Source organism: Myodes glareolus, chromosome 2 (genome assembly GCF_982192425.1).
Source record: "Myodes glareolus chromosome 2, mMyoGla1.1, whole genome shotgun sequence".
Taxonomy (NCBI): domain Eukaryota; kingdom Metazoa; phylum Chordata; class Mammalia; order Rodentia; family Cricetidae; genus Myodes; species Myodes glareolus.
The window spans coordinates 94,697,862-94,711,536 of record NC_142027.1 but is presented as its reverse complement, the minus strand read 5'-3'; the positions used below and the strand labels follow the sequence as shown (position 1 = coordinate 94,711,536).

The following is a 13,675-nucleotide window of genomic DNA, read 5'->3' as shown; positions in this document are numbered from 1 at the left end:
TATGTATCTGAACTCTACTTGGAATAGCTTTCATTTATCAAAGCTAAATGTTTGAATGAGCTCTTTACTTGTTAATATGGCTTATTTTCTCCCTACTTTTTTACAGGCATTTATTATGCAGTAACCTATTTCAGAACTGTATTAGTAAGTGAGCAAAAGCTATAATGAGACAGAAAAGCTAATTATTCCATGAGAATAAACCCTGAATAGCTTTGAAGTGTAGTCATAGCCTTAAAATTCCATTTTATAAGAATGTAGTATTAGCTAAACTTCATTAATTTAGAAACCATATTTGAAAATATGTATAAATATGATGTATACATTAATTCAGATAATGGAGTTAATAAACCACAGAATTCATTAAGCAGTAGTAAAGTATTGGGAGACAAAAATTGTTTTATTGTAAGATGAGTTATGTTAGGATTTTCTTTTGCTAGAAGTACTTATCTGTGAAAAGTGGTCATAATTTTTTAGCCAACAAATCCATGTGAGAATAAAAAGAGGCATTGTTAGTATTACTGAAATAATAGAAACCAATGAGATTATTCTGGATGATGAAAGCCTTTATATATGTGTGATATAAGCCACACACTTGTCCTTTCAGTATCTTTTAAAAGTAAAATCTAAATGTAAGTTGTTTTTACTTCTTTCTAATTTGTTATTGACACCATCTGTGTTACAAAAAATAAGTTCTGATTATACTGATTCCACTTGGTAGAATTATTTTGGTTTCATACTATAAGCATGAAAAATGCTTAGTGAATTTTTTTCCTAACTATATAGTTAAAATAGCTTTGTATAGAAGTTTGCATGCACTCACACACCATCATAACAAGTATGCACATACTCCATTTTTTTTTGTTAACAGGTGGACAATATAGTTTTTGTCATTATGATCGTTCTTTCTTTTCCCTATCTCTCCAGACAAACTATGAAAACAGAATATATAGTCTGAAGGTAGAATGTGGATCTAAATACCCAGAAGCTCCTCCATCCGTTAGATTTGTAACAAAAATTAATATGAATGGGATCAATAATTCCAGTGGAATGGTAAGTTATGGTAATAATTTTATTTTTATATAACAAGAATATATAGGCAAGAGTTTTCAAAGTTTTGTTCAGTTGAAAGACTAAAGAAGTTTGTCACTAAGGAGGTACAGGCATGGGGATTGGGAGTTTGAGGCTAACCTGGGCTATATAGTTGGCTCTTTTAACCCCCCTCCCCCCCAAAAAAAATTTGTCTTAGGCTTTTTATGTCTTCCCCTCCCTTCAAGATAATAAGGTCACCCGATAGCTAGCTCCAGACTAGCCTTGAACTTGAACCTGTCCTCCTGCTTCAGCCCTCTGAGTGTTAGGAATATAAGCATTCAGCCGCCAGACCTATCCTTACAATCTTTTGGTGTTAAAAAGTAACTTATTTTTCTTAGAATTTTATTAATTGCTTCAGTTTAGTTCAAACTAATCTTAGTTTGAACAAATCTTTGCTTGATGAAAAGGCTTACTATTCTTTAGTTATTCCTTTCTTTAGAGGTACTTTTTGAGATTAAAAGAATGAATATTCATAAAGTGTATTTTTGTTTGAGGAACAAGTCTGTCTGTTTGATTATTATGGCTAAGCATGGCTGACACATAAAGTGGACAACAGAAAGAGGACGCTGTCCTCACCTGTACACGTTAGTAGGTAGCTGATTCTCTGAGGTGAGGAGACTGTTGGGTAGGCTCATAGGACTGGACTAATGCTCTTAAGGTGCCGTGTTGAGAGCAAACTCAGTGCAGAGTGTATGGCAGGGAGCAGAATAGCGTCAGCATAGTAGGGTGAATTTCATCCCTCCTGGGAAGGAAGACGATCAACATTCTTGACTCTATCTGTGTCTGTGTTCCCTCTCCCTACCAATAATATTTTATGTATGTACACATCCACCCCCCTTCTTCTATTATTAAAAGTAACAAGTTTATGCTAATACTGTTAGAAACAAAGAATAATTTTGGTATCGCACAAGGTACATGTGAGTAAAGCAGAAGTAGCTGGGCATTGCCCTTCTTTCTTCATAAATGGTACACCGGAACACAAACCTTGCTACCAAGCGTACATGGACAAGATATTTTTCATCTTTTATTCTTGACATAGGTGATAACTATGTCTTGTCCTATTGGTGCGTGTTCAACTCCACATCTCAGGAGATTCACTGGTTGGCACAAAGGGAAGGTTTGGGAAATAACAGTCCTTACTGGTCTAAAAAACTACCTTTGGAGCCAGAGTTATGCTACCATTGTACCACAAGTCCTTCTCCTTGGGGAGGAGAGGGTTTGATTTCATTTTTTACTTCTAGGAATTAGTTCATCACTGAGAGACATCAGGGCAGGATCTCAAGGAAAGAACTGCAGCAGAACAATGGGAGAATGATCCTTGCTGACCCATCTCTCTGACTTGCTCAGCAAAGTCTCCTGCATAGCCCAGGCCAACTTGCCCAAGAGGACACTGCACACAGTAGTAGCTCTCCTTCAATTAGCAATTAAGAAAATGCCCCATAGACTCACCCATAGGCCAGTCTGGTCGAGGCAGTTCCTCAGTCGAGGTTCCCCCTTCCCAGGTGTTTCTAGTTTGTTTACAATTTACAAAAATTAACCAACACAAAGTGTGTGAAAGCAAAGGTGTGCTCATGTGAAAGTCAGAGGACAACTTTCTGGGACAGTGGAATCCTCCACCAGATGAGCCATATTTCTTGCTTCCCACAGTTTTTACAGAGCAAGTAGCCAGGATAATTACCACTATTATTTTGTTTCAATTTAACTGTGACTTTTTTGATAAAATGGCTGGCAAGATGTTGCAGTGAAGTAGAGCACCAGGCTAAAATCTAAATCATATCGTTTGTCCTTTATAATCCTTTGGCTTTGGCCCAAGATGTAACCTTCTCTTCAATTTAGCAGGTGTCGTTGCTGTATACTACTGTGTTTACACTATGCAAGCCTACATGGATGTACACATGTCTCATGTTGTTTGTTATAATGTACATGCCAATTTGAGCTACTACATATTGAACTATAAAAATTGGATTTGTCATTTTTAGTGTTTAAAATTCTTTGCACCACTTGCTGAGCAATCAGATTAATTTTAAGTTTTCACTGAAAAGTTTGCTGCAATGAGTGTTAAAAGTTTTTGTGTATATGTGTGCAAATATGTGTGTGTATGAGTGCATACCCATGTCACAGTCAAGAGGACAGCTAAAAGGAGTCATATTTTTCTTTCTACTTTATAGTTTCCTGCAGTTAAACTCAGGTTGGCAGTTTTGGTGGTGAGTGCCCTGTAGTGAATAGTTTTATACAGTATTTTGTACCCTAAGGCTGTGCTGTTCATCATAGTTTTCATTGGTTTACTTATTTGGTTCTAATCTGTTATGGGTTTGTACTTTTATAAAACAATAGGAAAATTACTAGAAAAATGAAATAAAAAGACAAAATACTAGTTCAAATTTTGGGGATAGGAGTGCACCTAGTCATACAATTGGGCTATTGACCTTATTTTTCTGTAAGCATAGGATGTGACTAACATTGCCTCTGTGGATCTGCCTTTAACAGTAGTGGCTCTAAAGTTATCTTATGCCCCAAGAAAACTCACATTTTACTTTCAGTTTCATTAACTAAAGCTCAGCCAGGAAGTGGTTAATGAACTTCAGTCAGCTTTGGAAACTTTGCTTTTTGATCCATTTGTTTCAATTAAAAAAAAAGAAAGAAAAGTTGAAGTACTTTTGTTCTTCATAGAAACTTACAAAAATACCAGTAATGGAAAACTTGCATACTCATCCCAGTACTCAAAATATGACTGAATAATTAGAGCTATTTGAAATTGGAGCAAAGGAAATAAAGGAAAATGGAAGGAGTAGGCCGATTAAATCTCTGAGACTGCTGCGTAGTGTTTGTGTGAATAAAGATTTTGTCAGGTATGTGTGGGGGGGACATTAAAATATTTTCATAAAGATGGGAGGTATAAAAAGATTTGAATTCTTTGTTATAGACTAAGTTTTGCAGTATTTGACAGAAAAGACTAGAATTTAATGTTTTTTTACACTAGGAACTGACCCTGATTTTCTCCAAGAACAGCCAGTATCTGCTGAGCATCTCTCTAACCCCTACATACAAATTTTAAATTGAGAAGAATATTTTTTTCTACTAAGTAATTTTAATAAACACCTAAGTAGGTGCATCTTAAACAAAACATTGGATATTTTATTTTAATATCTAACAGTTGTAAAATAAACATAGGCAAATATTTGTTAATAGTCCTGGAGACATTCATTTTTTTTTCCTACTGACAAATTTGAATTAACTTGCTTAAAATTTGAGTAGGGGGATGGAGTGTTGGGCAGTGAGATGACTCAGTAGCCAAAAGCATTTATAGCTCAATACAGATGACCAGAGTTCGATCCCTGGAACCCACATTTAAAAAAAAATAATTCCCAGAGGTGGTTCAAATCTGTAATCCCAGCACTCCTAAGGCATGTTGGGAGTAGGAGACTAGAGAGAGAAATGGCTAGAAACGTCTATAAACAGCACAGCAACAGAAATAACGTAGAACCTACTACTCAGTCCTTCCTTACATGTGCACTGTTGGTGCTCTCAAGCTCTCTCTCATACACATATATTAATATCCCCAAAATATCTCTTTAAACAGAAGGATTTAAGCTGGGTGTGTGTGGTGGCAGATGCCTATAATCCTAGCACTTGGAGATTGAGGCAGTTCAAGGAATTCAAGGTTTTCCTCAGCTACATAGCAAGTTTAAAACTAGCTTGGGCTACATGAGACCCTGTGCACAACAAAACATCTTTTGAGCTAAAAAGAACTTGGGTTAATTAAGTGGTTTCAGTTTACATGAAACAGAAGCCAGTTTGGTTTTTAATAATTATGCGTATGTAAACACATATACATGATTTGTACATTTTCACAGTTAGACATAAAATAGACCAGGTGACTTCCCAAAGTTGTGGCTGTTGTTTAGGTTTAGCATGCCAGTTTTTTTTCTTCTTCTTTTCTTAGGCTACTGATTTGACCATAGTAGTAAGCAATCCTTAGTCCTAAATTTGGACTTGCAATGATAAAGATACAACTTATTAGAAACAACATTGGAAGTTCATGTGTTGAGGAGATGAATTAACCTAAACATTATTGAGAAGAGCTAGTAAAAGCTGAAAAGTCAAAAGGTGAGGCCTGCTAAACAAGCAGAATGATAGAATTTCTTGTTCAAGAGCTAAACAACAGAAAAGACACCCCTACACATGGAAATTTCTCCTGTAATTCTATCTTCAGGTCTAGTTTCCAAAATTTCCAACTTATAATTAGGTTAAATTGTATTCTGTATATATTCACTTTTGATTCTAAAAGAAAAACTGTGGAAAAGAAGGAAAGTAAACCTCAGGATGCTCTAGCTCTAAATGAATTCTACAGTACTGCACTACTGGCCTGTGCTCTATTTACAGTTGAGGTACATGCTTACTGCGCTTCTGCTAGAAGGAGACATGTCATGTCCTGCCTTGTTTTGTATTTCTTCAGTTTCACATGGGTTGGGCTTTCTGAGTAGACGAAGCATATTGCCTATTTTGTTAATAGTTCTTTAAAACATTAGATATACAAAATAGCTGGGTTCTTAAACTCTCATGAAATAAAATCCTATAGATTGTAAGTTTTAGAGCCCCCCGCCCCATTACTGTCTTACTGTTCTGTTGATGTGATGAGTCATTATGACAAGTCAACTCTTAGGAAAGGAAGCATCTAATTTGGGGCTTAACAGTTTTCGTGGGTTAGTCCATGGCCTTCATGGTGCTGGATCAGTAGCTGAGTGCTTTACATCTGATCTGTAGGTAGAGATAAACTGACATGGGCTTTTGAAATGTTAAAGCCTACTCCCAGTGGTGATACTCCCCTTCCAACAAGGCCATACCTTCCATTCTTCCCAAACATTTCCACTAACTGGTGGTGACTAAATATTTGATTTTGGTTTTTCAAACTACCATATTGACCAAACAACTTAGGGGAGAAAGGCTTTATTTTGGTCTTTAGTTTGAGAGACACAGTCAAGAAAGCTCAAGTAAGGTAGGGAACTTAAGCAATAAACAGGCAGCTAGTCACATCGCAGGTAGGAAGCAGAGAGATAAATGCTGGCATTCATCTCTTTTTTCTCCTTTTTATTCAGCTCAGGACCTCAGCCCATGGAATGGTGCCACCCACATTTAGGGTAGGTCTCTCCACCTCTTTTAACCCAATCTAGAAATTCTCACAGCCACAGCAAGAGATTTGTCTTCTAGATAATTCTTTAGCTAGCTAATGTGACTGCTAGTTATGGAAATGAGAGGGTTTCAGCAGGAGAAAAGTTTGAGGGTGTGAAAACAATGTGTTGACGAAGAGGTGAGCAGGGTCCCCTATCCATGAGATTGCAGGTGTGACAGACAGAATGTGCTTAAGGAGGAAAAGGAATAGAAAGCGCCATAGCATGTGTCATTGGAGAGGCCATTCCTAATGGGTTTGGATCCAAAATGTGCTGCTGAATGGATTTTTCCCCTTGGAAGTCACTCCAGAGTTGATTTACCTCAACCTAGATCTTGGGCAAGAGAGTGGTTTAAGATGTTGGACTAGTCTTTAAAGTGATATACTCCTCAATGTTATGATTGTCCCACCTCACCTAAAGTTTGTGAAAAGAGGATTCCTAAGTTCTTCATTGGGCATCCTTCTTAAATACAAGGTAGTCTCTGGCCAGAAACAAAGAATTGAAAGTTATATATAAGTTGAAAGAATAAAGCCAAATAGCTAAGCAACAGTCAAGGAAACTTCGCAGTATAAGGGACTGAGATATTGGTGGCAGGAAGCTGGAGGCAGGAGCACAGACCCATCTTTGGAAGAAAAGCCTGAGGCAGAAGGTGTACAGAGGCCGTGGAGGACTAGTGTTTACTGACTTGCTTCTTAGCCTGCTTTCTTATTCACCTAGGACCATCAGGCCAGGGATGACACTACCCACAGTGAATTGGTCCTTCTTACATAACCATCTATCAAGAAAATGTCCCACAGGTTTGCCTACAGGCCAAGTCTGTAGAAGTATTTCCTTGATTAAGATACCTTCTCTGATGATCCCAGCTGCTGTCAAGTTGCCGTAAAAACAATCCAGCACAAGCATGTGTATTGCTTTTCCAGAGGACCTACCCAGCAACCTCCTTCACTTCAGTTTCAGAGGATCTGATGTTGTCTTCTGCGCTACAAGGACATTTATATTCATCATACATTCATGTGCCCATGTGTATGTGTGCATGTGTGCACATACACACACATTTGTACTTGTGCGTGTGCACATGTTGCTCTCTCTTTCACTTACACAATTTAAAAATTTAAAGTCGGTATTTAAAACAACCCAATGCCCTAGCTGTTGAGCCTTGAGAATTTCTTTTCATAGACTCCTCAGATGCTTCTGGCAGTCTCCTCTTTTAATGTTTGGGAGGCGATTGGTTGTGTTTGTGTGAACATGTGTGTTCACAGATGCAGAGGCTGTCATTTGGCGCTGTCTTCAGTTGTTCTGAACCTTTTACTGAATTGGGTTTGCTGATTTGGCTGGACTGGTGCCTTTCAGCTCTGGCACCCCTGTGGTGGGATACAGGTGCACACTGCTCTGCCTAGCTTTTTGGCTTTGGTGTCAGGGATTGAACTCAAGTCCTTAGCTTGCCTGGTAAGCACGTGACTGACTGAGCCATCTCCCCAGTGTGAGGCCTGGCATTCTTGACTTGGGTCACAGAATAGATTTTCAGGATGAGTTGGTGTGAAGCAGTTTACTAAGAAAAGATTTTAATTGCAGAGTCAAGCATCGATGTTGAGGGAGAGACTCGGACATTTAAGAAAAGGACAGTTGGAGCCCTGGCGGTGGTGGTGCATGCCTTTAATCCCAGCACTCGGGAGGCAGAGGCAGGTGGATCTCTGTGAGTTCGAGGCCAGCCTGGTCTACAAGAACTAGTTCCAGGACAGGCTCCAAAGCCACAGAGAAACTGTCTCAAAAAACAAAAACAAACAAAAAAATAAATAAAAAGAAAAGAACAGTTGTATATATATTCATGCAAGTGGCAAGAATGTCACCTTGTTATTTCTTTACAGCATCTTAATATGCATGTCTTCAATGTTTTTCATAATCTTCATCTTGCAGTCCTTTTTTAAACTCTTAATGTTTTTAGGTAGCCCTCAGTGGGTTTCTTTAATCACTACTCTTGTTCACCATTCCCCTCCCCACTGGTTCTCTTCCTTCTCTTTCTTCCCAATAGCCAGCCTCCCTCCTCCCTCCCTTTCTCCGTCTTTTTCTGTACTATAGGAGACATTTTAGTTATTCTTAAAGTGATCATAGTATTGTTTTGAGTAAAATAAATTTGTATTAAGATACTCACATTGAAGGCTTATTTTTCTTGGAAAAAAATTTCCATGTGTGGCATCTATGTAGTCCCCTCCCCCTGCCGAAAACTTTTAGTGAATATTTAAAATCTCCACTATATATTGCTACATTGTTCTTCAGAAATTATACTGCAGTTCTGCAGGTGTGTTTACTGAACACCGAGCTTGTCTTCATCAGGTCCTACTATGTTACAAAAAAGACTGGTACAATGTAAGTGAGGAATCTGCTTGTGTGCATAGGCATTAGTGGCTAGGTTCAAATCCTGACCTGCTTAGGAGAGTGGACAATGGCTGCTCCATGACAAGCTTCCATATCTAATTCCCAAGCTGCTCACTGATGCATGTACACATATTTAGGCCTTTTCTTTCTGTCAGTAGTATTTCAGTTCCTGCTGCACACTTCTTATTATTTTTGATCCTACTATTGTAACTTAGTTAATTCTTTCCTTCCTTCCTTCCTTCCTTCTTCCTTCCTTCCTTCTCACTTCATTTCACATTCCAACCACTGTTATTCCCCCTTCCCCCACCCCTCCTCCCACCTGCCTTGCCCCACTGCAGCCTACCCCCCTCCTACTCCTCCCAATGGGTAAGGACTCCTATGGGGAATCAACAAAGTCTGGCACATTAAGTTGGGACAGGACCAAGCCTCTCCCTCTGCATTAAGGGTGAACTTGGCGTCCTGCTATAGGGATTGGGCTCTAACAAGCTAACTCATGCACCAGGGATAGATCCTGGTCCTACTGCCAGGGGCCTCTCAGATAGTCCAAGCTTCACCACTGGCTTCCACATATGGAGGGCCTAGTTCATTCCCATGGAGACTGCATAGTTGTCAGTCTAGAGTTCATGAGGTTCCACAAGCTTGATTTAGCTGTCTGTGTAGATGTCTCCATCATGAACTTGACCTCCCCTGCTCATATATTCTCTCCTCCCTCTCTTTGATTGTATTCCTGGAGCTTGGCCTGGTGCTTGGTTATGGCTCTCTGCATCTGGTTCCATCAGTTACTGGATGAAGGCTCTGATGGGGGTATTTACCGCTCTGATTACAGGGGAACGCCAGTTCAGGCACCCTCTCCGTTATTGCTAAGAGTCTTACTTTGGGTCATCCTTGTGGATTCTTAGAAATTCCCCCAGCACCAGGTTTCCCCCTAACCCCATAGTGGCTCTCTATATCAAGGTGTCTCTTTCATTGCTCTCCCACTCCTCTCTTCCCACTGTTCTCACATACCATCCCCTCTCAGTAAATATCTTAATTTTTAAAATTTCTTAATTTTAGGTTTTAGATTCATTACAAGTAGATAGAGATACAACTTTTTTAAAATCATGGATACTATGAACATAACTAGCTTCAGTAGTTTCTTCCCCCACTCACTCTCCTTCTTGTCCTCCCCCTTTCCTCTCTCTCCCCTTTCTATCTCTCCCTCATCCTCTCTCCTCCCCTCTTTCCCCCTTCTTGTTCCTTTCACCATGTGTTTGAGACAAGATTTCACTATGTATTCCTGGATGGCCTGGAACTCAGTGTATAGGCCAGGTTGGCCTCCAAATCACAGAGATCCACCTGCCTCTTCCTCCTGAGTGGCTGGCATTAAAGGTGTGTACCATCATTCCTGACCTTCAGTAGTTTCTTTAATGCTATTCTTTGAGTTGTCTCTGTATAAGATCATGTTGTCTACAAGTAGAAGTACTTTAACTTGTTTCTTCTTTTTTGAGTTTTATTGGAAATAGAAAGGAGTATTCTGACCAATGTTAGTAGATCTAAAATTTGTTTTAAATCAACAACCTCATTTTAATCATCAAGAAGGTTTATAAATGTTTACAAAGTAGTTATTTAATATAGTGTTTGTATATGATAGCTTTGGTAATAAGATTGCTGTATGTTATTGTAAAGTTCAGAAAATAAATTTTAAAATTTAAATTTTTAGAAAATCTTGTTAAAGCTTTTCTTGTTAAAAAATATTTTTAAAATATATAATTTTAAAATATATTCATTATGAGCCTTAGCATTATAATATACATTTTAAATCTGAAATGTCATGGGATCTCATTCTTGTTAAGGTATTTAAAATATTAGTACATAGTAATACATTATCATTATTAGTAGTACTATTATTAATTTTGTTTCCTGTGAAACAGGATTTCTGTATCTATCCCAGGCTGACTTGACCTTTTGACCCTCTTTTCTCTACTCTCATTTGCTCCACTATGTCTAGCTATGGTTCTGTAGTACTTTGGTAATTAATTGTCCCTCTTTTTCTCCCCTCTCAGGTGGATGCACGAAGCATACCAGTATTAGCAAAATGGCAAAATTCCTATAGCATTAAAGTTGTCCTCCAAGAGCTAAGACGTCTAATGATGTCCAAAGAAAATATGAAGCTTCCACAACCACCAGAAGGACAGACTTACAACAACTGATTTTAGTGGATCTCAAACTTGTCTTAAATCAACAACCTTCTACTCATGTTAATGTCTTGATTAAATATCACCATGCAAAATACCCACACATTAAGTAAAAGAATTCCAGCTGGTAAACATGACCTGGACAGTTGTAAGAATATATTTAATATATGTACACCTATTATGTTTTCAGGTAACAGGAGAAGTGCAGCACAATTTTTCTTTCTCTTCTTAAAGCACTGTCATTTAAACATGAGCCTGAAGTATTCAAAGTTGAATTCAGGTTTTCAAGACAAAAGCATGGCAAAGGAGTGTCAGATGGCAGTGGAAACCTTTGTCTTTCTGAACAATAAAGTCTCAAGAAGGAAGAACAGAATGGCATGCTTTATCCATCGTCCTTAGACTACAGCAAACTGTTTAAAGTAGCAGGTGTAATGAGTAGTCACAGTTGTGTTAACTCGAAGCGGTGCGGGTGTGGGTGCTGACTACTATAGCATCAAAAATAGCTTCAGGATTGTTTTGATACCTGTATTTATAATAAAAAGATGTTTGGGGGTATTGATGAATCTCTGTTAAAAGCTGTTCCCGTTTGTTCCATGTAACAGACATGATAAATATTTGTTTACAGTCTTTGTTTAATAAAACATGCTTAGAGGTTTTAAGTGAAGCAATGAAAAGGAAATAGGTGTATGGATATGTGATTTCAGATCAAAGTTAGTCTTGAAATGTAAATAAAATGTGGAATGTGTCCTCAGACTGTGCTATTTCTGTTACATTGGTATTAACTATAGTAGCCATATCAAGGTGGTAAAAATTGGCATTAAGCTAGGCATGATGGTGTCAGGAGCAGAAAGATTGCAAGGTCCAGGCCAGCCTGGGCTGGTGAATAAGATTGCACTTCAAACAAAACCAGAAACATTGAGATTATCACAGATTTTCATTGAAACACATCTTTTACTTATTCTATTTTATATGCTTGCGGTTGGAATTTACAGAGCATTTACTTTGACATATTACGTGCTTAGTTGAATTTCTTTGCACAAAGAGGTATCCCAGTTACGTTTCTAATTTGATTTCATCATAGGTAATATTCAAAAAGGATCTTTGCATTTTAGCAATTTTTCTAGTTATAGACTACAAATTATTTAAGTATCCATTACTTTTCTTTTTGTAACATCTTTATTTTTATATGAAGCTTTAGGTTACTTACATTGAATGTATTGAAGACATTTCCTTCTTATCAAATATTTTAGTTGTTATTTAATTTGGATGTGTGTACACATGCGTGTGCACCTGTGGAGGTCAGAGGATACCTTTGTGGAGTTGGTTCTCTCCTCCCCTTTTATGTGTGTTCCTGGTGTTGAACTCTGATCACCATGCTTGTGAACAAGTGCCTTCATTGCTGAGCCATCTCATTGGTTCCCTTCCCTATCCTTTAAGACCAACAAAAGTTATTTTATTCATTCCACTCCAGTTTCATGTTAAGAAATCTATGTCTGAACTTGAAAGTTCATTTTTGTTCTTTTATCAAGGTGACAAAGATTTATTGTCTTAATAAAAAAATTAGATGTTCACACTCTGCCTGTAAAGAAGTCAAGGAAAATAATTAATAGCAGGTTGTGGATTATCAATCTGTTTCATTCGTTACTTTTATAGCAAGAACAGGTTTCTTGAAACATACTTGGCATGTTTTAAGCTGTTTCAAAGTTAAAACTTTTTATTTGTCAGCATTGCATTAATTAAACTCCTTTGACAGTTTGCTTAAACATCTTCACTCTTATTGGTATTTTGAAACAGTATTACTGTGTAGCCTATGATGGCCTTTTAGCAGTTTTCCTGTCTGAGCATTCTAAGTACTGGTTCAGGTGTACACCACCATGTTCAGCATAAATGCACCAATCTTAACACAGTTGAATTATCACAGATGTTTGTTTTTTTTTCGTGTGTGTGTTTGTGTGTGTGGGTGCATGTAGAGGTCTTAAGGTTGGTGTGAAGAATCTTTCTCAATTACTCTTTCACTTTATAATTTGAGACAGGGTTTCTAAGTGAACCCAGAGCTCACTGATGCAGCTAGCCTTATCAATCAGCTAGTTGAGAGATCCCCTGCCTCTACTTTCCAAGGCTGGAATTACAGCCTCCTCTATCATTTGATGTGGATTCTGGGGATCTGATCCCCAACAGGCATTTCAACCATTGAGCCATCTCATCAGCCCCTCAAAGATGTTCTAAGTGTTGCAAAACAACACAACATACACAGTTTGTTCCATGTTTAATTTATTAAAACAGACTTAAATGTTATCCTGAAGTATTATCCTAGTATTTTAATGGTTCAAGATTAAGGTGAATTGCACTGACAGTATAGAGATGTTACCCGTATGATCTTTTCTGCCTTGAAAATATGTCTTGTGATTCTTGAAAGCTAGTAAGTATTGGGATACTTTTTGTAGGCTGGGATTTGGTACGTTTGCCTCATGTCCTCACTCTGTATGCTACTGTGGAAGTCCTCTCGTCCGCCCAAGTCTCTGTTGTCAGAGAGTCCAGCCTAAAAACAACTCTTTCTTGTGTTAGGGATTGTGGACCTTAACAGAAATCTGTAAGTCAGCAGATTCCAAAGCAGAATCCATTATGCATGTAACAGTTGCAATATATATGATTTTCTAAGATATAATTGATGAAACTTAAGGGTTAATAGAGCCTCTTTCAAATAGAAGCCATCAAAAGCAAATTTTCCTTTGTAAAATGGCTAAGGTTGCAGGAATGTTGTATAAACAGATGAGAAAATTGCCTTAGAAATTTGTTTCAGAGAGTTTTCAAGTGTGACTGAAAACTCTTGAGGCTGAGTATATGTTAATAAAAGTTACAAAAGTTACAAAA

General features: G+C 37.8%; 1 protein-coding gene across 3 annotated transcripts in view; it reads left to right on the top strand.

Moving 5' to 3' along the window:
* The window catches only part of Ube2v2 (ubiquitin conjugating enzyme E2 V2), a 30,713-nt gene extending 19,158 nt beyond the window's left edge, over positions 1–11,555 (top strand). The window contains exons 3-6 of one of the 3 annotated variants that reach the window (XM_085684968.2): positions 925–1,050; positions 6,186–6,227; positions 6,975–7,054; positions 10,673–10,901. In XM_085684968.2, coding sequence (XP_085541094.1) covers positions 925–1,050; positions 6,186–6,227; positions 6,975–7,028 — 222 coding nt within the window. In that variant the 3' untranslated portion in view covers positions 7,029–7,054; positions 10,673–10,901. Of the gene's footprint in view, positions 1–924; positions 1,051–6,185; positions 6,228–6,974; positions 7,055–10,672 lie in introns of all 3 variants that reach the window. The other 2 variants (XM_048452452.3, XM_048452453.3) reach the window with 2 other exon arrangements.
* The last annotated feature ends 2,120 nt before the right edge of the window (positions 11,556–13,675 follow it).